The sequence below is a fragment of the Alexandromys fortis genome, unplaced genomic scaffold, assembly GCF_014885135.2.
Source record: "Alexandromys fortis isolate MF-2015 unplaced genomic scaffold, M_Fortis_MF-2015_v1.1 scaffold_6, whole genome shotgun sequence".
NCBI lineage: Eukaryota > Metazoa > Chordata > Mammalia > Rodentia > Cricetidae > Alexandromys > Alexandromys fortis.
The window spans coordinates 18047986-18074218 of record NW_026067902.1 but is presented as its reverse complement, the minus strand read 5'-3'; the positions used below and the strand labels follow the sequence as shown (position 1 = coordinate 18074218).

Genomic DNA, 26233 nt, shown 5'->3' with positions numbered 1-26233 from the left:
AAAAAAAGAAAAAAAAAAGGGTCTTCCAAGACACTTTGATGACTCCCCTTCCACACGATGTATTCTTGTACATATCTACTGTTATTCTTAAAAAAAACGATTAGAGAGAGGCTACAAACGGTCCCCAGGCGGGCTGGCGGAGCCCGCCTTGGGAAAGCGGCTACAGGAGGGCACGCTTCCTTGGCCCACGGTGGCGGCAGGTAACAGACGCGTAAACACAGGTAATAGCCATAAGTATTTATTAAGGAAGGGGGAGAAAGAAAGGCAGAGAAAAGAGATAAAAGGAGAGAGGGGAGATAAAAGAAGAGAGAGACAGAGAAAACGCGTGCACACGCTAAGGAAGCAGAAAGAGAGAGAGGGGTCCCAAGATGGCGATGGGCGGGTCAGAGGTTATAGGAGTGGGCGTGGCTAGGGCAGGGACCCAAGAATAACATCTACCCCACAGGCAGCCTTGAGGCCTGAGTCTCCCACTTGTCTGCCCAGGTGCTAACAGTCAATTATCTTTCTATCAACCCTAACCTTGCCCCATAAAATGGACCTCAAAAGCCAGTGAGGGACCTGCTCTCTGAAATCCTGACTTAGTGGGAGGCAGTAGTCTGGCCAGTCCCTTATACACATCTAAATACAGGTTGCTTTAATCAGACAGTAGTGGAAATGTTTTTTTTCCTCAGGTCTAAAACAAAGAAAAAACTTTAGATGTATAAAGTCCAATGAAGCAACATGAGGAACAAGAAAAATAAAAACCCTACAGTGATGGCAATTAATTAAAGTGACTTTTTGTTTGTTTTCAAGACAGGGTTTCTCTGTAGCTTTGCTGGAACTGGCTCTGTAGACCAGGCTGGCCTGGAACTCAAAGAGATCTGCCTCCCAAGTGCTGGGATTAAAGGTGTACACTATCACTGCCCAGTGAGAGTGACTTTTAAAATGTAGTCCCAAACTGATAGCTCAAAGAGTAAGTATATTCAAAGAAGAAAAGAAGCTCCTGATTGAGAACACAGATTGCTGAATGAAGTAAGGAAGGCAATGTAAGATAAGAAAGGGGAAATTAACAAAGGAAATGCTGATTTAAAAAATCTGATATAGAGAAATAAAGAACAGAAGTCAAATATAAGATGTTCTGTAGATGAAGGAGAGGCCAGAATATGAGCCTGAAGACAAGGCAGAAGAACAGGACCGATCAAACAAGAACAACGATAAAAGAATCCGAAGCTTCCCATGAAATCCCAGGACATGTGACAAGTATAAAAAGATCTGTAGATAAAAATCATAGCAGAATAATCAAGTCATAAAGGCATAGGAAATATGTTTTAAAATTTATTTCTAATTGTTTTGCCTATATGTATGTATTGCACCATATATGTGGCCGGCACCTATGGAGGTCAGAAGGCATGAGGTCCCCTGGAACTGGAGTTATAGACAGTTATGAGCTGCCATAAGGGTGCTAGGAACCAAACTAGGGTCCTGGACTAGTTTGTTTTTAACAGCTGAGCCATTTCAAAAAATATTTTTAAAAGAATCATTTTTTTTTTTAATCCAATGGTTGGAGAGACAGTTCATTGGCTAAGGGCGTTTGCTAGTTTTGCCGAGCAGCAGCATTGGTTCCCAGCACCCATGGTGGTTCACAACCATCTGAAATTCCAGCTCCAACACTATCTAGCCTCTCTGCCAGCCCCTTCACACAAACACATACATAAATGACATCAATCTTTTTAAAAGAACAGGAACATTTCCAGAGTTAGGAAAGGATATGCCAATTCATATGTGAAACATTTAGGACATCAGACAAAACCAAAACCTTACCTGTCATATTAAATTATAACCAAGAAAATATACTGAACACAGCAAGAGAGAAAACCAAGTCGTATATAAAGGCAGGTGACTAAGAGTTGTTTAACTGCAACTTTTTAAAAGTCAGGAGAACTACACGGACAGTATTTTCTAGTTATTATTTCATCTTTTAAAAATTACATTTGTTTATTTAATGTGTGTGGTGATGGTGTGAACACCAAGGCAGGTGTGGTGGCCAGAGGACAACTTGAAGAAGTCAGCTCTTTCCATTATGTGGGACTTTGGTATTGAACTCAGGTCATCCAAGCTAGTAAAAGCCTTTATCCACTGAGCTATCTATTTTATTGGCCCTATTTCAAGTTCTGAAAGACAATTAATTACTGTCAATCTAGACTACAGCACCCAATAAAGATAACTTGTAACTAAAGGAGAAATACAGCTTCTATGATAAAAGTAGACTAAAGGAATTTATGACCCTTAGCCAGATCTACAAAAAATACTTGAAAAATCTTTTAAACTTAAAAGAAAAAAACCATCTATGAAATAAATGACACAGAATATCGGTTATGCAAGAAATCAACAAAATGACAGCAATCACTACACGTTTCAACAATAACTCGGAGCATTAGTGGTCTCCATCCCCCAGTCAAGACAGACAAGTAAACTGGGTCAAATGCAGAAACCATATGCCTCACACAATAGACAGACATTACCTTAGGGTAAAGAATGAAAAAAGGGGCCAGGTAGTTGTGGTGCATATCTTTAATCCCAGCACTCGGGAGGCAGAGGCAGGAGGATCTCAGTGAGTTAAAGGCCAGACTGATCTACAAATCAAGTCCCAGGACTGCTACACAGAGAAATCCTGTCTCAAAAAACCAAAAACCAAAAACAAACAAACAAACAAATAAATAAAATGAAAAAAGGTATTTCAATCAAATGAACTTAGGAAACAAGCGTTACTCTTCTCATATCTAACAAAATGGACTTCTAATCTAACTTAGGAAAGATAAAAATGCTGATTAGGGAAAAATCCATTAAGAAGACATACAATCCCAACGTATATGCCCTGAACACAAGTGTATCCAATTTCACAAGACAAAGCCACAGATTAACCCTAGCACAACAGTAGTGGGTGACCTGAATACCCCACACTCATCAACTAACTTGTCTTCCCCACAGAGACTAATACGTGAATTAAATGACATTAAAGATCAAGTGGATTAACAGACCTCTACAAAACACTCTATCCACATGCTCTTGTCTGCAGCCCAGGAAACGTTCTCTAAAATAGATCACACACTGGGACAAAAAGCAAGTCTCAACAAACTTAAAAAAAAAAAAACTGAAATTTTTTTTTTGTTTTGTTTTTCAAGACAGGGTTTTTCTCTGTTTGTAGCTTTGGTGCGGGTCCTGGAACTAGTTCTTATAGACCAGGTTGACCTTGAACTCACAGAGATCTGCTTGCCTCTGCTGGGATTAAAGGCATGTGCCACCACTGCCCGGTCCTGAAATAATTATTTGTATTGTACATCATGGAGTAAGACTGCATGTCAACAAGAAAATCCCTAAATCACAAACTCATAGAGATTAAACAACACACTATTGAATAATGAAAAATAGAAATTAAAAATTCCTAATATCAAATAAAAATGAAAACACAACACACCAAAACTGTGGGATACAATGAAAGTAATCCTAAAAGACATTATGAAATCAGAGAACTCTCAAATAAATAATGATACACCTAAGGGACCTGGAAATAGAAGAACAAGTCAAATCTCAAATAAGTAGACAGACATCAATATAATCAGGAAAGAAATTAATGAAATTGAAACAAACAAAATACAATGACTTAATGAAACAAAAAGTTGGTTAACTGAAAAATAAACAAGATTGTTAATTCTTAGTCAAAATCAAATAAAGGTGTAAATTAATACAAATGGAGATGAAAGGTGAGTCATTGCAACAGATACCAATGAAATTCAGAATATCACTACATTTTCCCTTGAAATCATAATGTCAATAAATTGGAAAGTCTAAGAAAATTAATTTCTAGATGCATACTGTAGAACTCTAAAATAACTCTAAAGCCATTTCTGACAACTCTGAGGCCAATTTTGAGGCCTCTCAGCAGTAGTGTTCCCCCTCTCCTGGGAACCAAGGTCATAACAGCTACACATGCACTACCAAGATGTTGGGAACTTTCCATCTCCCTGAATAGGGGCAAGATAACCCTTAGGTGTGGTGTTGACTCAGTTCCTGGTGTTTTGACTCAGTCCCTGTGAAAGGGGCAAAGTGGCCCTCAGAAGTTCCCCCTTACCTCATCTGATCTGGCAACTGTTCTCCAGCCAATTATTGGTAATAGCTCTTTTAAATAAGCCAATCATAATAGTTACAGAACAACCCACACACACCCCCCCCCCTTGTTCCTGTGGCTTTTTCCTTTAAAACTAGCCTGTACCAGCCATTCGGGGGTCTTTCTGGCTCCTCGAATGCTGAAAGACCCTGTCATGACAGAATTAATAAAATCCTCATGCTTTTACAGCAGCTGTGGTGTGAGAGGCGGTCTCTTGGGGCGACTCCTCCTCAGTGATTGGACTCTAGGGTCCAAAAATAAGACGTGCCAAATTAAATCAAAATGAGACAATCTAAACAAATATATAACAAACAGTGAGACTGAAATGATATTTTAAAACTCCCAACTAAAAAGGAGAAAAGGTTCAGATAGTTTTACTGGTAAATTTTATCAGACCTTCAAAGAATACCAATGCTTCTTTTCAGGCGGTGGTGGCACACAACGTTAATCCCAGCACTGAGGAGGCAGAGGCAGGTGGATCTCTGAGGTCAAGGCCAGCCTGTCTATAGAGTAAGTTCCAGGACAGCCTGGAAACTCTACACAGAGAAATTCTGTCTCGAAAAACAAAAACCACAACTTAATGAGGCTTATGATGGTTGAAAGCTTTCTGCTCTTGCATCAGATTAGAATTCAGTTCCCAGAGCCCACATAAAGAGGCTTACAACTACCTATAACTCCAGTTCTAGGGAATCCAACGTCCTCTTCTGTCGTCGTTCCCCCCCCCCTCTGTGTCTCACACATGCACACAAATCTTTTGTAAAAATTTAAGAATTTAAGTAATGTCAAGCCGGGCAGTGGTGGCGCACGCCTTTAATCCCAGCACTCGGGAGGCAGAGGCAGGTAGATCTCTGTGAGTTCGAGACCAGGCTGGTCTACAAGAGCTAGTTCCAGGACAGGCTCCAAAGCCACAGAGAAACCCTGTCTCAAAAAACCAAAAAAAAAAAAAAAATTTAAGTAATGTCAATGAAATAACAACCTCTCCTGTTTTGAGGGGATAAAGATGTTCTTAGAAACCATGATTATTAAATAAAAGTTCCAGTGTCAGGGATAGGCTACATCCTGAAAAGTTGTTCATCAGGGAGGATCCTGAAACCTACAAAATAGTACAACTTATTGCTAGTGGTAGCTGCCCACTAGAACTAGATGGCAAACCCTTATTGTCGAAGACATCACTAGCTTTGGGCACAAGATACAGAAAAAAATCAAGCCAGACTGGGCTGGAAAGCTTCATCCCTGCTAGGAAGCCTTCACACTACCAGAAGGAGCCAGGTAGGGCTACCAGGAGAGAACTGTCATCCTCAGTCTTACTCAGTGGTGGACCCTGTGTGCAATATTACCAACTGGCCAGGCAAACTGAGACCACCACTGCAACACTGGCAAGTCTGTTACGAGGCTTCCTTTTTATAATTATTTTCTCAAGAACTGTGTTATGGAACCAACTTTAGACTGGAGTTAATGCCACTTACATCTGGTACTTTAAAATAGGTCAAAGCCTGTGGCTGGCTATGAAGGTGATAAACCTTAATGGGGAAGATACTCTTGTAGTTTTGCTAAATGGATATGATATGCCAATCTACCCTCTAAACAACTATGTTTGTGCCTACAGTTTAGGGCTCCTGTCAGCTCTAGCCAGAGAAGCTTCTTTTATTTTTTTTCCATGGTCAGCCAGGTATAGTAGCATTCATCTGTAATCCCATCACTTAGGAGATGGGAAACAGGAGGATCAGAAGCTCTAGGCCATCCTTGGCAACCATAGGTCAGTCAGTCTGGGATACAGGAGACTAATCTCATAAGAAGTTAGCCTCCAGTTTTCTTACATACTGGAGTCACTCCATGCCCCCTCATGCCACCAGCAAAGTAAAAATAGCTCAGCACCACAAAAATGTCCCCAATGGTCCAGATGTGGAGCATTATCAACAACAACAACAAGGTACTAAACAAAGTATGCAGGAGGCTTACATTAAGAAGCCAAAACAAGAGGGTCAAGGATGACCTCACTGAAATATAGACCAGAAAACTAAAAAGCTATTCATTTGTGGAAAGTAAGAAGTTCTGAGGAACAAGGTTCATAAAGGTCTGAGCAGACAAGAAAAACATTTAGACAGTAACTTTTAAATCACAAACTGAAAAGAAGAGTGCAATGTCTAACAGTTTTACCTATAAAAGGTATTAGACTTATCTTTAAACTTTATCACACGGATCCTAAGCAAATCAAGGCCAAAGTAGCTAGGAGAAGCCCTGAAAGAGCTGCAGCAATATCTCCTGTCTCACAGGACACGCCCCCGCGCCAAGGACAGAGAATGGTGAAGTGACACTGACCAGGTAGAGCTCTGCCAGTATCTGTGCCCCTGTGGGAGCAGCCCTGGGAAGGCAATCCCAGCAGCACTTCCCGATGGCTTCTACAATGAGTTGAGAAAAACTGTGTGTATGTGTGTGTGTGTGTGTGTGTGTGTGTGTGTGTGTGTGTGTGTGTGAAAGAGCCATCCTTTTCTGTTTTTTCCTTTTCTGATTCTTTGTTTTTTAGCAGTGACAATTAGGGCTGAGTGATCTACTATCTTCCTAATGTACTGTGCCATGGGAAAGCTAAATATGAGCTAAAATCAACTTCGAACATTATTTTATTAGCATTACATCACAATCCAATTAAACAACTGGTAGAGAAACTTGGACAACTGAAAATCTTAGAACAAAGAACAAATTAGTCATCAACCTTATGTATCTTTGATATTAATACCAATGTACCATATTAAAGACAGAGATAATGAGACATTATCAACACATTCAGGGGTTTGCATGACTATTAGATTGAAGTTAGAAAAAAATGATTTTTCATTATAGAAAAAATATAGGTACTTGAGTAGTAGTAAGATGAACTTCAAATATGATAAGCTATGCTCTGAAACTAAAGTTAATGAGAACACACAAAGCCTTACTTAGCATTTTTAATCCATCCTGCAGTATGATTTGAAGATAGCTTCCATGATGAGATTCAAGAATGTTTAACATACAAAGGCAAATGAAGAAATGTCTCAGAGGTATTTTATGATTGGTTCAAAAGAAGATTCAAATGTTACCATAGCAGATTTAGGATAACACTTTCTAAAGTAGTGGGGTGACTCTAATTATCTATCTCTCATCCTTACCATGAAGAGGAATTAACCCCAAGCCCCAATTACTCTTAACAATCGCATATTTCTATTACATAACAAAGCTTTCAACACAAACATACTCAGCATGTTTATACCTCACTGACACCAGAGCAGTCCATTAGTGTAGTGAACGTAACAAGGGAAGATTAGAGCAATTAAGAAGCGTCATACAAAACTTCACTGCATGTCATTCGACAAGCTTACCTTGCAGTTTCTTTAACACGGCAACCTCCATCTTCAGGACTTGCTTTGGCTGCTGAGCTGACTCCACCTTCAGTGCCACATTTTCCCTGGTGAGCATGTCCAAGGCATCGTAAATTTCTCCAAAGCCCCCACCCCCAATCTTTCTTAACTGTGCAGAAAACAAAACAAGAACACATTCAAAATATGCAAAGATTCTAATTGGAAGCCAACTCACGTTTACACTTAGAAAACATGTAATTTTACTAGTCCTATTTTATAATAAATGATTTCAATATTGTTAAATTATTTATACAGCAAGAGGAAAACAATTGCCCGGAGATAATATCAACAACATTTCCTAGATTTGTCTACAGAAATAATTACATTATTTCAGTTATAAACAATTATTAAAGGTTTACAGCTAGCATCGAAATTGTCAAAAAAAAAAAACCCACAGTATCCAAAAGAATCAACTCCTATAAATACCATTCAATAGCCATATTAGTCAAATCTAATTTCATTTGCAGACTTTTTAATCAATGAAATCTTTTTGCCATTTAAAATCTTATACAGAACCAATCTGGTCTATAGGTAAGGAGGGAGGCTGAAGAATGGGATGAGCAGCTAGCATCCAGTTCATTCTCCTCTCTGAGGCAGGACTAACAGGATCCACACAACAAGCAAAGAGCAGTTCTACACGATCTCAGAGAGCAAACACTACTATACATCTACACTTCAAATAATAAGCTGTAATCAACTTAATTGCTTTCATCAAACACTTTAAATGCTAACTTAATTGGAGAACATCAGAATATTTGAGTATCATAAACAGGTTCTGAAAGCTAGTCACAATTAGACCTGTAAAGGGCTCTGAAAATCTGGGGTGGGTGATATACTTTACGCAAGATGCAGCAATAAACCAGGTCTCCACTTCCTGAAGCCATTTCTTCTTATAATATAAGCAAACATTTGGAACGTAACGCAAGGTAATGTAGGGAGTCATTACTAAACACATGAGGCCCAAAATCCTAAAGCTTCCAAAAAGCCCATGCTCTTGTCATGCCCTGCTTACTCTCCACTGGCATTCTCACTGATGCCCTTATCTATGCTCTAGTCCTCCTTCCCTTTCTTCTTGTGGTGCACATCAGGTGCATAGCCTGGTCTCAATTACACACCCAGCCCCTTAGGCCAATTTATCATCTGAATTTCTATGAAAATTATTTGTTTACTTTTTCAATTAACAATTTTATCAGGCCATACCTTAGCTTATCACTGACTTTTAAGTTTGTAGAGTAACTTTCTATTGTTCAGAGACAAAGTCTCTATTCTGCAGCCCTGGCTGTTCTGGAACTTACTATGTAGATCAGACTGGCCAAAAAGGCATCCCACACGATGCTGGGTAAACTGGGTTTTCATCCAGGTTGGCCTCCAATAGTGATCTTGAACTCTTGATATTCCTGCCTGCACCACCCGTGTGCTAGGATTACGGAAGAGCACACCAAATCCAATTTCGTGTTGCTTAACTTCCCACAGCTGCTGTCCTGTCTCACTCGACAGAAGTAGGCTTCTTCAAGGAGAGGTCACTTAACCTTCTTCTTTATACAGTGCTTAACAAAGTCCAAACTATATAATTACAGCTTATTTACAAAGGTTGTTTTGTGTGTTTAAGCCGTAGTCATTTTAAATTTGTTTGGTGATAAGAAGGAGTAAGTTAAGGAACTACAGGGTGAGCATGGGATAGACCAGGTGCCAGATCTATGCAGTGAAGTGTGCTGCTCTTTGTAGGGCTCTAGCTGGTACTTGTGATTCTTTGTATGTTGTCCACTAAATAAAACCTAATGTAAGTTTAAAAACTAAAACCAGGCAGTGGTGGTTCACGCCTCTAATCCCAGCACCCCAGAAGCAGAGGCAAGCAGATCTCTGCGAGTTCAAGGCCAGCCTGGTCTACAGAGAGAGAGAGTTCCAGGACAGCCAGGGATACACAGAGAAACCCTGTCTCAAAAAACAAAACAAAACAAAAACTTAGCTGCTCTGAAAGAGAAAGCTGGGAGGGTACCTTAGCCTAGGTATTCAGGGACAAGCAGAACAACATAAGACTCTGCTTCAAAGCAAACAAACAAACAAAACATAGTAAGTACTAAGGGTATGTCTTTATTATTTTGATTGATGGCTTATTATTTGATACACAAAATAATTTCAAATAAATGACAGAATTTTTTTTTAAATCTATATTGGGTCCTTAGTAGAACAGTAATTTGTTTAACTTTGACAAAACCTTATAATATCTTCATTAGTTCTGAGGTAAAAACAAAGTCACAAGTAATATAGTATGCTAAAGGCACATACATTAAATATATCCACTACATTCTCTCTCATCCTTCTGTTTTTAAAAAAGATTTATTTATTTTTATTTATTTATTATGTATATATACAGTATGCCTGCATGTATGCTTGCATACTGGAAGAGGGCACCAGATCTCATTACAGATGGTTGTGAGCTATCATGTGGTTGCTAGGAACTCAGGACCTCTGGAAGAGCAACCAGTGCTCTTAACCACTGAGCCATCTGTTCAGCACCCATCCTCCTCTTCTTTAATGTTAGGTACAGAAGACTTTCATATTGAACAAGGAATTGTGACCCTGACACTCCCCTGTGAAAAGTTAGGGTCTGGTAATATAATTCAGTGGTAGAGGGTTTCTTGTCTAGGTATATATACAAAGCACTGTGTTCAATCTCCAGCACTGGCAAAAATTAAAAATAAAATTAAAGCTATAGGGTCTGTTTTCCCACCTTCTTAAATGTATGTAGCTCTTATGACCAATTAACCAACAGAAAAGAACAATGACAATATGTCTGCTCTGAAGAGAAACCTTAAGCAGCCTGGTAGATTCTATATCTTGTCTCTAAAAAAGCAAACCAAATATAGAAAGTGTGGTTATCTTCAGAAGTCATAGGCACAGGAGATTCCAAACAAAATGAGCTACCAAAGTGGGAGAATGAGAGGGCTAACAAGCCCAAGACATCAGGTCAGGGAGTAAAGAAGCCATACAGAAATAGAGTCTCTGGCACAACCAGAGCTAATGGCCAAAGCCACCCAGGTAAACTTGTCCCTAGTGTGTGTGTATGTGTGTGTGTGTGTGTGTGTGTGTGTGTGTGTGTGTGTGTACACTCATGCAAGTGAAAGTGTATACAGGTTAATAAGCTTGTGATTTTTGAGACAGGGTCTCTCACTGGGGACAGGGTTCACCGGTCAGGCTAGGTTGACAGGCCAATGAGCCCCACGGTGGCCTCCTGCCTCTGCCTCTACCTCTCAAGCACCACAGCACCCAGCAGGTCCTCATTTGTGAGAAAAGTACTTTAGCAGCTGTAAATTTTCCCAGTCCAGTTTTTTTTGTATGGATGCTGAAGATCACTCAGGGCCCTTAATTGTGTGGCAAGCACTTTACTGAATGAGCTTTCTCTTAAACCCTCATTCCTAATTGCTAATCTATAAAACTATAGGCAAAATAACTATAGGCAAAATAATGATTAACCTATGACTTTGGATATTAACACACCATGCGTGTGTGTGTGTGCACATAGATGCCATCCTTAACAATTACGAATTCTAGCAGGGCAGTCATTCCAGCACTCAGGAGGCAGAGGCCAGCTGATTTCTGAGTTTGAAGATAGCCTGGTCTACAGGACTGTTCTGAGTTCCAGGACAGTCACAGCTACACAGTGAAACCCTGTTTTGAAAAAAACAAACAAAACAAAACAAAATAAAAACAATTTAAGAATCCTTACAAAATGCCATCCTCCTCCCAAATGTGGGGGACAAGTTCCACAACCCGTCTGCCACCGAAGGCAGATCTTGTTTGGTATCCTCACCACAGAAGGTAGATCCTGGTTAGAATTCCTCACCGCTTTCTCCCTCTTTTCAAGATGCCAGGGGTTGAACCCAGAATCTTACAAATGCTAAACAGTCTACCACAGGACAATTTTTTCTTTAAAAATTTATTTTGTGGGGCTGGAGAAATGGCTCAGTGGTTAAGAGCATTGCCTGCTCTTCCAAAGGTCCTGAGTTCAATTCCCAGCAACCACATGGTGGCTCACAACCACCTGTAATGAGGTCTGGTGCCCTCTTCTGGCCTGTAGGCATACATACAGATAGAATATTGTATATATAATAAATAAATAAATAAATATTTTGAACAAATTTATTTTGTGTGTATGTGTGCATGCAGTAGCCATGAAAAATTTAGGGGTCAGAGGAAAACCTGGAGAAGTTATCTCTGTTCTGTCTCTTTTCTCTCCTTCACTGTCTGGGCATCAGGAATAGAACTCAGGATTTCAGGCTTGACAGCACATACCCTTAACCACTGAACTATCTGTCAGAAGTCTGAGTTATATTTCTTTCTTTTTTTTTTTTTAAGTACCTGGAGGGACAGCCGTGGATGCTGGGAAGTGAACTCATATTTTTGGTGGTGAGCCTAGCCTTTAATGGCTGAGTCATCCCACCAGGCCCTGAGCTACATTTCTAATCTTTGTGTTTGGTTTTTAAAGAAAGGATCTCACTATGTATCTCAGGCTGGTCCTTTTGTTTGTTTTCTGAGACAGAGTCTCTCTACATAGCCCTGGCTGTCCCAGAGCTCCCTATATAAACCAGGCTGGCCTCTAACGCACTGAGATCCTCCTGCCTCTGCCTCCCCAATGCTGGGAATTAAAGGCGTGCACCACTACACCTGGCTGAGGCTGGTCTTGAACTCACAATACTCCTTCCTCAGGCTCCTGAGTGCTGATACTGCTTGCCTGTGTCACCTCACCATGCTGTAACCTTATTTTATTGAAGAATAATCAATACTTATCGTAGTACTTTTTTTTTTTTTTTTGAGACAGGGTTTTTCTGTGTCTCTGTGTAACAGTCCTGGCTGTTCTGGAACTCATTCTGTAAAACTAGGCTGGCCTCAAACTCACAGAGATTGTCTGCAGTGGTGCGGGAGAACTGTCTGTATTCTGTCAATCATGTTTTAAATAAATGTTGATTGGCCAGACAGGAAGTATAGGTGGGTCAACCAGAAGGAAGTAGAGGCAGGGCAATGAGAACAGGAGAATTCTGGGAAGAAGGAAGCTCGTCCTCGCAGTCTAGCCCAGACCACCGAAGAAGCAAGATGTGACCTGTCCCGCTAAGAAAGGTACCAAACCATGTGGCTAACATAGATAAGAATAATGGGTTAATATAATCTACAAGCGCTAATAAGTAGCCTGAGCTAATGGGCCAATGAGTTTATAATCTAATGTAGACTCTGTGTGATTTTCTCTGGGCAGACAAAAACCTGGGCAAGCCCGACCCTCATGTTACAAAATGGCGCCCAAAGCAAACCCTAATGTTATACCTCCGGCTCCTGAGTGCTGGGATTAAAGGTGTGCGCCACCATGCTTGATTGTAATAAAAACATTTAAAGCCACTGAAAAACTTTTTTTTCCTTAAAGAGTCTCTATCCTATTAGTAGATTTAGAGAAATGCTAAAACAATTAAACCTGTTAGTCTAAGAAAACTTTAGTTGACAAAACACTGATTAACATTAAAGATAATTATTTTTAAAAAGTCCTTAATTAAGTTGTCAGAGGATGTATTCCAGTTCTAGGACAAGAAAGTCATTAAAAGACTGTTGGGGAGAGGCAGGGTATATATCTCAGTGAAGGAGGGCTTGCCTAGCCAGTGGGAGGCCTAGGGCCCCCCCAGCACTGGAGGACTGCTAGGAGCTGGCACACACCTAGAACTCCAGTATTTGGAAGGCTGCTGCTGAGACAGCAGGACTCAGCTGAAAGCCAGCTGGGCTACACAGTGAGATCTTATTTCAAAACACCAAACATTGACATAAAACAAACTAAAGGCCTATTAGAACCTATGGTGGTTTGAATAAGAATGGCCCCCAAAGGTTCATATATTTAAATGCTTGATTTCTAGTTGGTGGGAATGTCTGGGAAACATTAGGATATACGGCCTTGTTGGAGGAGGGGTCCCACAGGCACAGGCTTCAAGGCTTCAAAAAGATCCCATCATTCCCAGTGTACACTCTTTGTCTCCTGCTTGTCAGTCTTGAGCGCTTGGTTTTTGGAATGGTAATGTATATTCTGTGCCACTGCATTTTCTAAGTATGTAATTTGCTTTTTGATTTTATAAGATGTTAAGAGATTGCCTTGAGTCTCAGAAGAGATTTGGACTTCAGACTTTAAAATGGTATTGAGGCTATAAGAGAGTATGGGGACTTTTGAATTTGAACTAAAAGCATTTAGTTCAAATTCAAATGTGATAGTCTGAATGAGAATACTCCCCATAGGTTCACAAGTTTGAATATCTGGTCTCTCTCTAGTTGGTGGAACTGTTTGAGAAGGATTTAGAGGTTTGGCCTTGTTGAAGGAGGTGGGGTATTTTAAGGTTTCAAAAGGCTCAATACACTCTTAGTGTGCTTCTCGCTGCCTGCCTGTGTATCACACCAAGATGTGGGATCTCAGCTGTCCTTGACACCACATTCTGTTGTGTCATCATGATCTCTAACCTTCTGAAACAGTAAGCCCAATTAAATGATTTCTTTTATAAGTTGCCTTGGTCATGGTGATTTATTTATCATACCAATAGAAGAGCAACTAAGACAGAACTCTGGAGGCTTCTTAATGGGTATCCCCTTAATCAGATGAAGACAATCTAAAAATCTCTAAGGATAATAACTACAATGGACTAAAACATATCACAATTTTTTATTAGTATGTCTGTGTGTGTCCAAGGTACACATGTGTTAGTCAAAAGACAACTTCCAGGAGTCAATTCTCTCCTTCCACCATGTGGGAATCCTAGAACAGACCTCAGGTCGTCAAGCTTGGAGGCAAGTGCTTTTATTGACTGACTCATTTTGCTTCATTTACGTTTAGATGTTTATATTTTATTTGTATGGTGTTTTGTTTGCATGAATGTATATGTACCATGTGAGCATCAGAAGATGGCAGATGGCATCAGATCCTCTGGAACTGGAGTTACAGACACTTGTTAGTCACTATGTGGGTGCTGGGAACTGAACCTGGGTCCTCTGCTAGAGCAGCAAGAGCTGTTGCCCACTGAATCATCCCTCCAGCACCTGCTCCCTTCTGTGAGACAGTTTCACACTGTGACCCAGGCTGACCTGGGACCTACCAACAGTTCAGGATAGCTTCAAATTCAGTCTCCTCAGTACTGGGACTACAGTACTGGGACTACTTTGAACTAAATTCACACTTTTCCTTCTCTTTTTCTTCACTCTCTCTTTCTCTGTCTCTTTTCTCCCTCACCAACCTTTCCTCTACCCTTTTCCTTTCCAAAAGGTGCCTAACCACCCTGGTCTCTAAGTCTATGTAACAGAATCAATCATCTTGAATTTGATCCTGCTACTATCATAAAAAAAAGTAAAAACTTTTATAAGTGAATAATTTTGAAAAATAAGTCCTTATCTGATGGAGGAAGGTCATTGGTCAAATAAAGAAACTGCCTTGGCCCTGATTGGTTAGAACATAGGTGGGTGGAGTAAACAGAACAAAATGCTGGGAGGAAGAGGCAGTGAGCTCAGAAGTCATGCAGCTCTTCTCAGGGCAGACATGCAGCCAGCCACCAGGTCAGACATGCTGAATCTTTCCTGGTAAGCGCACCTTGTGGTGCTACATAGATTATTAGAAATGGATTAAGAGGTTGAAACTAATGGGCCAGGCAGTGTTTAAAAGAATACAGTGTCCGTGTAATTATTTCGGGGCATAAGATAGCCAGGCGGCCGGGGTGCTGGGGACGCAGCCCCGCCACTCCTATCACAACACTTATCTTTCTTTATAGATACACACTGATGTAAGAACTATTCAAAATACTCTAGGAGAAGAAACAAGATTATATATCCTAACCACAAACTAAGTGTAGGCTAAGCACACAGCAATTTATCATATGTCTGTTTTTGTGTGCACTTAGAAGTTTTCTCTTTTCTTCTTTTCTTCCTCCTTCCCTCCTTGTTTCCTTTCTTTTTAAAGACCGGGTTTCTCAGTGTAGTTCTGGTTGGCCTGGAACTCACTCTGTAGACGACCATGCTGGCCTGGAACTCACAGAGATCCATCTGTCTGAGATTAAAGGTAAGTGCTACCACAACCAAACTAGAAGTTTTCTTAATAGTGTTGTAGAAGAAAAAGTGCAGTTTACTGCACTTTCAAATTTTTTAATTTGTTCTTTCCTTAAGCACTTTAATTTATAATATTAGCTACAGAAAGTTAGAAAAATTTAGAACTTATGAAGCAAACTTAAGAATTAGAGCATAACCAAAACTTACTCATATGAATAAAAGTCAAGCCGGGCAGTGGTGGCTCACACCTTTAATCCCAGCACTCAGGAGGCAGAGGCAGGCGGGTCTCTGAATTTGAGGCAAACCTGGTCTACCAAGTGAGTTCCAGGGCAGCCAGGGCTGTTACACACAAGAGAAACCCTGTTTCAAGAAAACAAAAAAATGAATAAAAATTAAAATACCTGTTTTAGGTGAATAAAAAACATAGGTATTAGTCCTTTAGAAATGTTACGTCTATCAGCATACCAAAACATACCACCCCATATGCTTGCCCCCTTCACCCCCCACTTTCCTGTCTCCATTCTATACTCACCACTTTCCATCGTTCTTTGACCAAGATTCCAACACTGAGGATGTCTGGCTGCTCTCCTCCCCCACTCATTGCAAAACACTGATGTGGTATAACAGCTACACAGGCATCTAGCTCCCAAGGGTGGTTTCCATTTAATCTAAAACAAAAGAAAAAAAAAGTAGCAGCAGAGCTAATTAACACACAAATAACATTCTCATCTCAAGATTCCTCAGAAGGTTAGGGGATCCCTATATCTACATTCCAAAACCTGTGTAACATACATGATCTTTCCAGTACAGTGGACCAGCCATCACAAAGACACAGTACACATAGTTACATAACTGAAGGAGCATGATGGTCAGTGCCCGTTGACCCAGACAGACCAGTACCCTAAGTGTTACGGGAGGTCCTTCCACTCCTCTAACCAATAGCTGCTGAGATACCAGCCCATTGGGGCGTGGTCTCTCTCCCTTTAAAAAAGCGGCTACTTCCCTCCGCTCTTCTCTTCACTTCCTGCTCCACTGGCGACTAGACTCCCTTCCTGGTTGCGCAGAGGGCTGTTGTCTGGGACGATGATCTGTAAGTTTTTTCCCTTTAAATAAATACCACCCTATTAATCATAATTCCAAACTGGTGTGGCATTGTTTGTGACCTACGCCTTCACCCTGAGTACACACACTGCCAGAGAAAAAGACAAGGCAGCCATTTACCACACTTTACAGTTTCAAACCTAGGGCCCTGTGCATGTTAAACAAGGCCTTACCACTAAGCTATATCCTTAGCCTTCTTTTTACTTTTTTTGAGACAGGGTCTCAAATTGTTCAGACTTGTCTTGAACTCACTCTGTAACCCAAGATGGCATGGAACTTGTGGTTCTCCTGCTCAGCCTCAACTGTATCACAGGCATATGCTACCAGACTTGGCAATAGCTTGCAGTTTAACAGATTTAGAATACAATTTAATATCATCAGAGCTAATTAACATTTAATATTTTATTACATTCATTTATTTTACACTCGTGTGTGTGTGTTGATACATGTTCAAGTGAAGTTGATAACTTGTAATAGTGACTTCTGTTCTTTTACCATGTGGGTTCTGGTGACTGAACTCAAATTGTCAGGACTGGCAGTTAGCATCTTTACCTGCTAAGAAATCTCACCGAGATCTAAACTTGAAGATGCACTTCAAATGCATAGAGATTCATTATGTAGGCAAAAAGGCCGTGACAAAATGCTATCATGATACTGTTTTTTAAAAGAAAAACAGTAAAAGAATAGTATACCTATAGGAAATAAAAGAGCATACTTACTCCATGAATAAGAGAGAAAAATATTAGAGTGACTTTTTAATGTGTTGCAGGCGTGGAGGCCAGAAAACAACCTTGGATGTCATCCTCAGAGTGCTGGCTAGTTTTTTGTCAACCTGACACAAGATAGAGTCATCGAAAAGGAAGAAGCCTCAGTTGAGAAAATGCCTCCATAAGACCCAGTTAGTTGTAGGCAAGCTTATAGGCATTTTCTTATTCAGTGATTGATGGGGGAGGGCCCAGACCATTGTGGGTAGTGCTATCCCTTGGCTGGTGGTCCTGGCTAAGAAAGCAGGCTGAGCAAAGCAATGAGGAGCAAGAGGTAAGCAACACTCCTCCATGTCCTCTGTACCAACCCCTAGCTCTAGATTCCTGCCCTGCTTGAGTTGCTGCCTGACTTCCTTTGGTAATGAACAGTGATGTGGAAGCATAAACTAAAGAGCCACCGTGACCATGGCTGTGGTCACGGTGTTTCATCACAGCAACAGTAACCCTAACTAAGACACTCAGGAACATTACCTTTGAGACAGTCTTCCACTGGCCTGGAACTCACTGATTAGGCTAGACTAGCTGGCCAGCAAGCCCCATTCTTGTTTCTGACTCCCCAGTGGTGGGGACACAAGGAAAGAACCATACGCCCAGCATTTTTATGTGGGGTCTGGTTATCAAACAAAGGATCTGTTTAAGAGGCAGTACTTTACCAGTTGAAATGTCTTCCTAATTCAAATACTGTTAACAGAAAGATTAGATAAAGAAACAAGTTTATAGTGTGCTGCCTTCTGTGTAAAAGGGAGGCAAATGTTGAGTAGATTAAACTAATTGCTTTTATTTAAAAGAGAAAAAGAAAATGGAAGTTAAGTCCAAAAGCAATGAAATGATTCTTCATAACTGTAGTGCCGGAAAGCAGACATATACTGTCAGTCACTCAACTCTGCCCAGACAACACCAAAGACAACCCTCAGCTACATATCAAGTGCAAGGCTAATGGCTACATGAGGATCTGTCCAGACTCTGAAAGACAGTTTCTCTCATATGTGGTTTGATTTTTATTTATTTGTTTGTTTAGTGTGTGTGCGTGTGTTTTCATTTCCTAGCACCCAAATGGCAGCTAATAATCATCTGTAATTCCAGCTCCAGGGAATCTGATGCCTTCTTCTGGCCTCAAAAAGAAAAGTAAAGCTGGGCAGTAGGGGCGCACATCTTTAATCCCAGTACTTGAAAGGCGGGCGGATCTCTGTGAGTTCAAGGCCAGCCTGGTTTACAGAGCAAGTTGCAGGACAGGCTCAAAGCTACAGAGAAACCCTGTCTTGAAAAACAAACAAACAAGAAAAAGAAAGTAAAAAGAACTTGGAGGTAATGAAGACCTTACAGGTTTTCCAAAAGACATCTGGTCAAAAACAATAATCGACTTGATCTTTGGGCCAGCAAGATGACTTTGTAGTTACAGCCAGGCCCAATGACTTGAGCTGGATTGCCAGGACCGAGTGGTAGAAGGAGAAAACCGACTCCTGCCAGTTGTCCTCTGACTACACACACGGGCAGCAGCACATGTGCACATCCCACTAATAAATCAATGTAACTGAAAAAAAACGTAACATCCATTTCTAGCAATCCCCTCTCAGGATTCCTAAGTATAAGCAATACCAACCTATTTCCTACTTCTCTTCTTAGCCAAGAGTGAGTCTCTTTCAATAGGCACTTGATCTTACTGGTTTTACAATTCTGAGAGAGGGAAAAAGATCCAGTTTGAGGTAAAAAGTTAATTAACAAATATACTTAACATTGAATTGTTTACTTCAAAATGCTTAAGGCAAATATGTATACTTTACCATAACAAAAAGTAAAGTTTAACTAGAGAATGGTGGTACACACCCATAATCCCTGAACTTGGAAGGCAGAGGCCTACACCTATATAATGAGTTCGAGGACAACCTCTATATATAAAAAAAGTCCACAAATTTACATTTTAAATGAGATTATTAGATAATACTATAGAGAACAATTTCTATTATCTCATGGAATAAAATGGTATTGCCAGCAGAGTTCTTCAGAACTTGGAAATTACTAATTATTTAAATTAATCTAAGAATACCCACTTACAAAAAAGCAGAAAACCTAGAATCCTTAAATGATAACCAAACCAAATGAAGCAGCTTTTTTGCTTGGGTTTTTTTTGTTTGTTTGTTTTTTCGAGACAGGGTTTCACCGTCTAGTCCGTCCTGTCCTGGATCTCACTCTGTAGATCAGGCTGTCCTCAAACGCACAGAGATCTGCCTGTCTCACCTCCGTGTGCTGGAATTAAAGGTGTGTGCCACCATGTTCTGGCCGTGAAGAGACTTCTAAAATAGCTCCCAATTATCTCTACCTCCTGCCTTTGATCACTTCCCTCCCTTGGGGGCTTGGCTGGATCTAGTTTCTAGCCTCTAATTAAACTGAAATCTCAAGGTCCAAATCAGGAGCAGAAGGAGAGAGAGTACGAGCAAGGAACTCAGGACCGCGAGGAGTGCACCCACACACTGAGACAATGGGGATGTTCTATCGGGAACTCACCAAGGCCAGCTGGCCTGGGTCTGAAAAAGCATGGGATAAAACCGGACTTGCTGAACATAGTGGACAATGAGGACTACTGAGAACTCAAGAACAATGGCAATGGGTTTTTGATCCTATTGCATGTACTGGCTTTGTGGGAGCCTACGCAGTTTGGATGCTCACCTTACTAGACCTGGATGGAGGTGGGTGGTCCTCGGACTTCCCACAGGTCAGGGAACCTTGATTGCTCTTTGGGCTGATGAGGAGGGGGACTTGATAGGGGAGGGGGAGGGAAATGGGAGGCAGTGGTGGGGAAAAGACAGAAATCTTTAATAAATAAATAAATAAATAAAAAAGAACGTAGCCAAAGTGAGGAAAGAGAATTCCTCGCTGCCTCTCCCTGTTTGCTTGCTGCCATGCAGCATCCGCCTATAACTCCATGGGACGGACCACCTGGCAGAGAATGAAAGCAGCTTCTGTAAAAAGCAGGTATCACTACTAGCAAGGAACTGTCGTAAGTTTAACAAGTCACAAGAAACAGAGCCTTCTATCAGCCATCAGAACAAATTTGGATCCTTCCCCTGCCTTATCCCATGATGGTTGCAGCCTACCCTGACTACCTCACATAACACATTCTGAATGTGTTCCCACTTGGATTAGACTCAAAATGGTGACCACAGACACTGTGAGATAAATGTTTTGTTTGGTTTTGGTTTTTCGAGACAAATGGGTTGGTGTTTTTGTTTGTTTGTTTTTTATTTTTTTAAGACAGGTTTTCTCTGTAGCTTTGAAGCATGTCCTAGAACTAGTTCCTGTAGACCAGGCTGGCCTCGAACTCACAGAGACCCACCAGTCTCTGCCTCCTGGGATTAAAGGTGTGTGTCATCACTGCCTGGCTGAGATAAATGTTTTGAAACACCAAATCCTGAAATGAGCACTATAACACACATCCAATGGCTGAGACAGGAGGACCTTGAAGGCCAACTTGGAATACAAAGTCAGACTATCTCCAGCAATCGGTGACAATCTGCCAGACTTCAATTATGTATTTCTCAGAATGCATGATTACAGGTTCCTTTTCAATTCTACATCACAAATAGCTGAAAAACTATATAGCATGGCTATAAAACCAATGGTCAATAACTATGTAAGACTAACACCATGAAGACAAGTCAGAGCAATAGCACTATTTTCAAGAGAATTATTGAATAAATTCCTTTCTGGAAAAGTCTCTTGTTTGGTTTTTTGTGAAACAAGGTCTCTCTACATAGTCCTGGAACTCACTATACAACCCAGGTCGTCCAGGTATTGGTTTTTTTTTTTTTTTTTTTTTTTGAGACAACGTCTCTCTACATAGTCCTGGAACTCACTATACAACCCAGGTCGTCCAGGTACTCACAGAGACCCACCAGTCTGCCTCCTGAGTGCTGGGGTCAAAGGCGTGCACCACCACCTCCAGCTCTGGCAGTCTTAATGACCTAAAATAGTGAGCAAATCTTATGGTAATAAATTCTGACAGTAACGCTAAATCTGGACATGTTGACAAAACAGACCCAAAGAGGATCAAAATATGGACAGAACATGCTAAATGAAGATCAACTTGTAAAAGAAAATGTGGTTTAAAAATCTTTTGAAACATTTGCTAGATAGCAAATGATTAAGGGCAACAGCAAATTAATACGTAAATACCGACAGTATCCATCCTAGACTGCAAAGTTCTTTCAGATGAAGGTCACATCACAGACCTCTCATCTTCTCAATAACCAAATCATGAACCTGCAGTGAAATCATAGGCACTTGGAGCTCAAAGTAAGACCTGCACGTGATTCTAGTCACACAGGTTCACCTATGTTACCTAAGAACAAGTAAAACAAAGAGGTGCAAAGGGGAAACATTCAGAAAAAAAAACTAAGAATGTAAACAATCACCTGTTAATCCCAGTGTTGGGAGGGACATACAGATAATACCTGGAGCTCACTGGCCAGTCAACCTGGTCCACCAATGAGCGTCTCAGAACAAAGTGGAAGCTGGTGAACGTACAGAGTAAGAGATTTGAGTCTTCGGCACTAAATGGCATGTTCATATTATACCTCTCCCCTCAAGATCTAAGGATCTTCATGGAAGGGGGCAGAAACTGTAGGAGCCAGAGGCGATGGTATCTTCAAGGAAACTTTTTCTAGACAAAACAGGACAGTTGCACATATGAACTCAGAGATTTTGACAGCATGTGCAAGACCTGTGTAAGCTAACACCAGACAAAATTCAGCCTGGAGGGGTACAGGAAGTCCCATCCAAGCTGAGACGCTGTTGAAATCCGATGGCTTCTAGGAGAGGGAGAGTCAGTCAGTTTTCTTTAATGGTAGGACCCCTGATAAATCAACCACCTCCAGAGCAGGCCCCAACACCAAGAGCAGTCAGCCAACAAAAACTGAACTCTGCAGATTTGAGAGAGAGAAATTGGGAGCAGGGAGAGAAAGGAAGGGAGGGAGAGAAAGAGAGAACATGAAGTTGGGTGGGTAGGTAGGTGGGAGAAATTGGGTGATATGATTAATATGATCAAAATATATTAAATTCTCAAAACTTAATAAGAACGTTACTTTAAAATACTAAGGTTGGGCCAAGCAGTGGTGGCGTACACCTTTAATCCCAGCACTCGGGAAGCAGGGGCAGGTGGATCTCTGTGAGTTAGAGACAAGCCTGATCTACAGAGCAAGTTCTAAGAAAGGCTCCAAAGCTACACAAAGAAACCCTGTCTCAGAAACAAAAACAAATACAAAACAAAAACCCACACAAACCCAAAAATACTAAGGTAGGAAACAATATAAGACGACACTCAATGATGGCTTCCATACCCACACACATATACACGTATGTATACATGCATGAATACATGCACACACCCAAACAGACACATACATACTACACATATACAATCAAAAGAAAGGAGGAAGAGGGAGGGGAGAGGGAAGAGGGGAGGAGAAGGAAAAAGAAGAAACAAAGTATAAATCAAGGTCAGTGATACAGCTCATTTTCCCAGAATATATAAAGCCCTCAGATTGATCCACAGCACCACAAAAACACAAATTAAACCAAATAAAATGATGAAGAGTGTTGTGGTTTGAATGTGAAATGTCATCACAGATTCATGTCTCTTGGTACCCAGATGGTGATATTTTGAGAGGTTGTAGAACCCAATGGGAATGGGGCTCAGTTCAAGGAAGTGGCTCTCTTTGGGCATGGTCCTTGATGTTTATGGCCTGGGGAAGCTTCTTATTTTTTATGATGCTGAGATGTAGGAAAGCAGCTGTCCCATGATCCAGTCCCACAAAGCCACCCCTCCAGGCTTTCCCCACCCTGGTAGACTGTATCCCTTCAAATCGTAAACCAAAATAAACCCCTTCCTCAAATTGCTTCTCATCAGGTGGTCACAGAACAAAAGAATGACTAGTACAGTTTCATCTAAGACAAAAACTTATCAGTGCAGTGAATCTACTGTCTCCTAACTCCAGGCATGCTCCATAAAATAGAGGCAGGCTAAGGCCAAACTACCTAGATTGTTGGATCCGTCATTTCTCAGTGCCTCATTTTCTTCATCTACTGAAAAAAGTAGTAGTTTGTTTTCGCATTACTGCCTAGACCATTGTACCATTACATTGTATTCTACAAATTTCACATTAATAATGGTATCTAAGGATTTAAGTGTTAATAAATAACATATGTAAAATGTTTACCTCTCGCAGAATCCAACACATTCTTCCTAATAATGTTGCAGTGACATGTAATATGTCATTCTGCAAGTTTCTTAACTTACAGGAAGAGTCACAGTCCCATTCACAAACAATAATGACAAAATAGTCTCTGTATTGCATGATCACTAATAAAAGGAACCAATTGGGTTTGCATGGTGGTCCAAAAACTGAAACCTATTATATAACTTACTGATTCACCATGAAACGTTTTTATCAGAAGAAAATTATTTTTTATAATATGCTTACAACCTGAATTATAGCAATTACAATGTTATGTTTCTGCTGTAAAAATTTGTAGAAAATTTAGTTGATCAAAAGAAAATAAAGTCAAGTGTGATGGCACACACCTTTAATCCCATCACTCAAGAGGCAGAAGCAGGTGGATCTCTGTGAGTTACAGCCAGCAAATACTACACATTGAGACCCTGTCAAAAAGCCAAACAACAAAAGAAAAACAAGAGAGAACAGAAACAAACCAATGCCATCTACTACAGAAAAAGTATAAATTACTTTCCAAGTGTGTTTTCACCTGAAGGAAATCTTGAGTACTCCTCATAAAATAAAGGACAAAAGCATTATTTCAGCTGGCACCAAAGATATTTTTTGGAAAATGTTTTCTTATATTAGCATATTTTAATTAAACAAAGCAACCAGTTTCATTATGATATTTTCAATCATATTTAATGCATTTTTCTCATATACCTCCCTCCAAAGATTCCCCCTACTGAAGTCACCTCACTATAGCTGGGACTGGCCTTGAACTCAGTGACCCTCCTTCCTCGGTCTCCTAAGTGTTGGAATGATAGGTATGCACCACCATGCCCAGCCGGAAAGACACAAGAGTAAAGTGTGGGCTCTTGTACACTGCTGAATGTAACACTAGCATTACAGCTCTTGGTCCAGATGACAGCAGATGTGCTCCTCTGTGACATCCTAATGCCTTGCTTAAGTATGTGCCCCAGAAAAACTCGTGGTCACTAGGATAGATACGGGATTGCACACAGTCATGCCCAGCACAGGGAGAATGGATGAATTCTAGCATATCCATATGGTAAACAGTCTTACTAGTTTCCTATTGGTGCCCTAATAAAGCTCCAAAAATGACCCAAATTTGTAATCTTACAGTTCTGAATGTCGGAAATCCAGAATTCCACTGTGAAAGCAAGGCTATGGTCCCCCTGGAAGCTCTAAGGGAAAACTTTTCCCTTTCCATCTTTGAGATGGTGCTTGAACTCTTTGGCTCATGATGTCAATTTCATCTTCAAAGCCAGTGATGAGGCAGCACCCTGATAACTCAATCTCTTATATTCTCAAACTCTCTCTCTCCCTCTCCAGTCCGTCCCTCCTTCTCTATTGTTTCTCTCTGACAAAATATACATCCTTTCCAATTATAAGGACCCCTTGATTACACTGGACTCACGAAGACAGTCAAGGCCAATCCTCCCTGTCAAAGGCTTTGGTTTAAATTTAATCACAGGTATAAAATACCTTCTGTGACCTAAGGTAACTTATTTATAGGATTCATAGATCAGAATGTGAATTATCTTAGGGAGGGGCAATATTTTATTTGCCACAAAGACTAAGCTAAAATATAAATTTAAAACAACACTACTATACTGAATAATATGAGTGTCTCATAAATGTTTGAAAACAAGGCAAAAAATTCACATGAATCCTTTAATATAAAGTTCAAGAAGAAATAAACCTAATCTATGTTACACACTTCCTGTTAACTTAGGTAATATTATATCCTTCTGGAGTCTTTGATGAAATTGAAAAATAGATAGTTATAATTATAGTTTTCCTTAGTTATGATAAAAGATAAAGTAGACATAAATATTGTAACTCTAATTCTTGCTTGATATCTGTTTTTTATATGTAATTTTACTATGTTAAAGTTAAAGTTTTCCTTTTTATTTAAACAGAAAAGGGGAAATGGTGTGGGAAGTTCTCTGTACATGTGTTGCTTTTATTGGTTAACGAATAAAGAAACTGCCTTGGCCTGTGATAGGACAGAGTAGAGCTAGGTGGGGAAACTAAACAGAATGCTGGGAGAAAGAAGGCAAAGTCAAGAGATACCATGTAGCCACCAGAGGGGAAAGACGTGAGTTGCCAGGTGGAACCTTGCCTATAGGCCATGAACCTCATGGTAAAATATAAAATAATAAAAATGGGTTAATTTAAGATATAAGAGTAAGCCAGAAATACGCTTAAGACATTAGTCAAACAGTACTGCAAATAATATAGTTTCTGTGTGATTATTTCAGTTCTGGGCAGCTAGAAATGAACAAGCGGCCTCTGCCAACAGATATCCACCTTCCTTTGCCTCCCAAGTGCTGGGATTAAAGGCGTGCGCCACTACCACGCAAATGAGTTCACACTTCTTGATCTGAAACTATGCTGAAGAGCCATAATCACAAAAATATTATGCACTACAAAGACATGTAGACAATAGAACAGAGACTCCAGGAATACAGCCACACAGCTATGTCCACCTAATTTTTGACAAAGGTATAAAAATTATACATTGGAAAAAAGACAGCTTGTTCA

General features: G+C 40.4%; 1 protein-coding gene across 4 annotated transcripts in view; it reads right to left on the bottom strand.

Annotated features, from left to right (window-relative positions):
• The window catches only part of Ttbk2 (tau tubulin kinase 2), a 127834-nt gene that overhangs the window by 82446 nt on the left and 19155 nt on the right, over positions 1-26233 (bottom strand). For 2 of the 4 annotated variants that reach the window (XM_050134426.1, XM_050134428.1), the window contains exons 2-3: positions 16121-16256; positions 7498-7645 (exon numbers count right to left, since the gene is read on the bottom strand). In XM_050134426.1, coding sequence (XP_049990383.1) covers positions 7498-7645; positions 16121-16189 — 217 coding nt within the window. In that variant the 5' untranslated portion in view covers positions 16190-16256. Of the gene's footprint in view, positions 1-7497; positions 7646-15795; positions 15949-16120; positions 16257-19053; positions 19128-26233 lie in introns of those variants that run through there. The other 2 variants (XM_050134427.1, XM_050134429.1) reach the window with 2 other exon arrangements.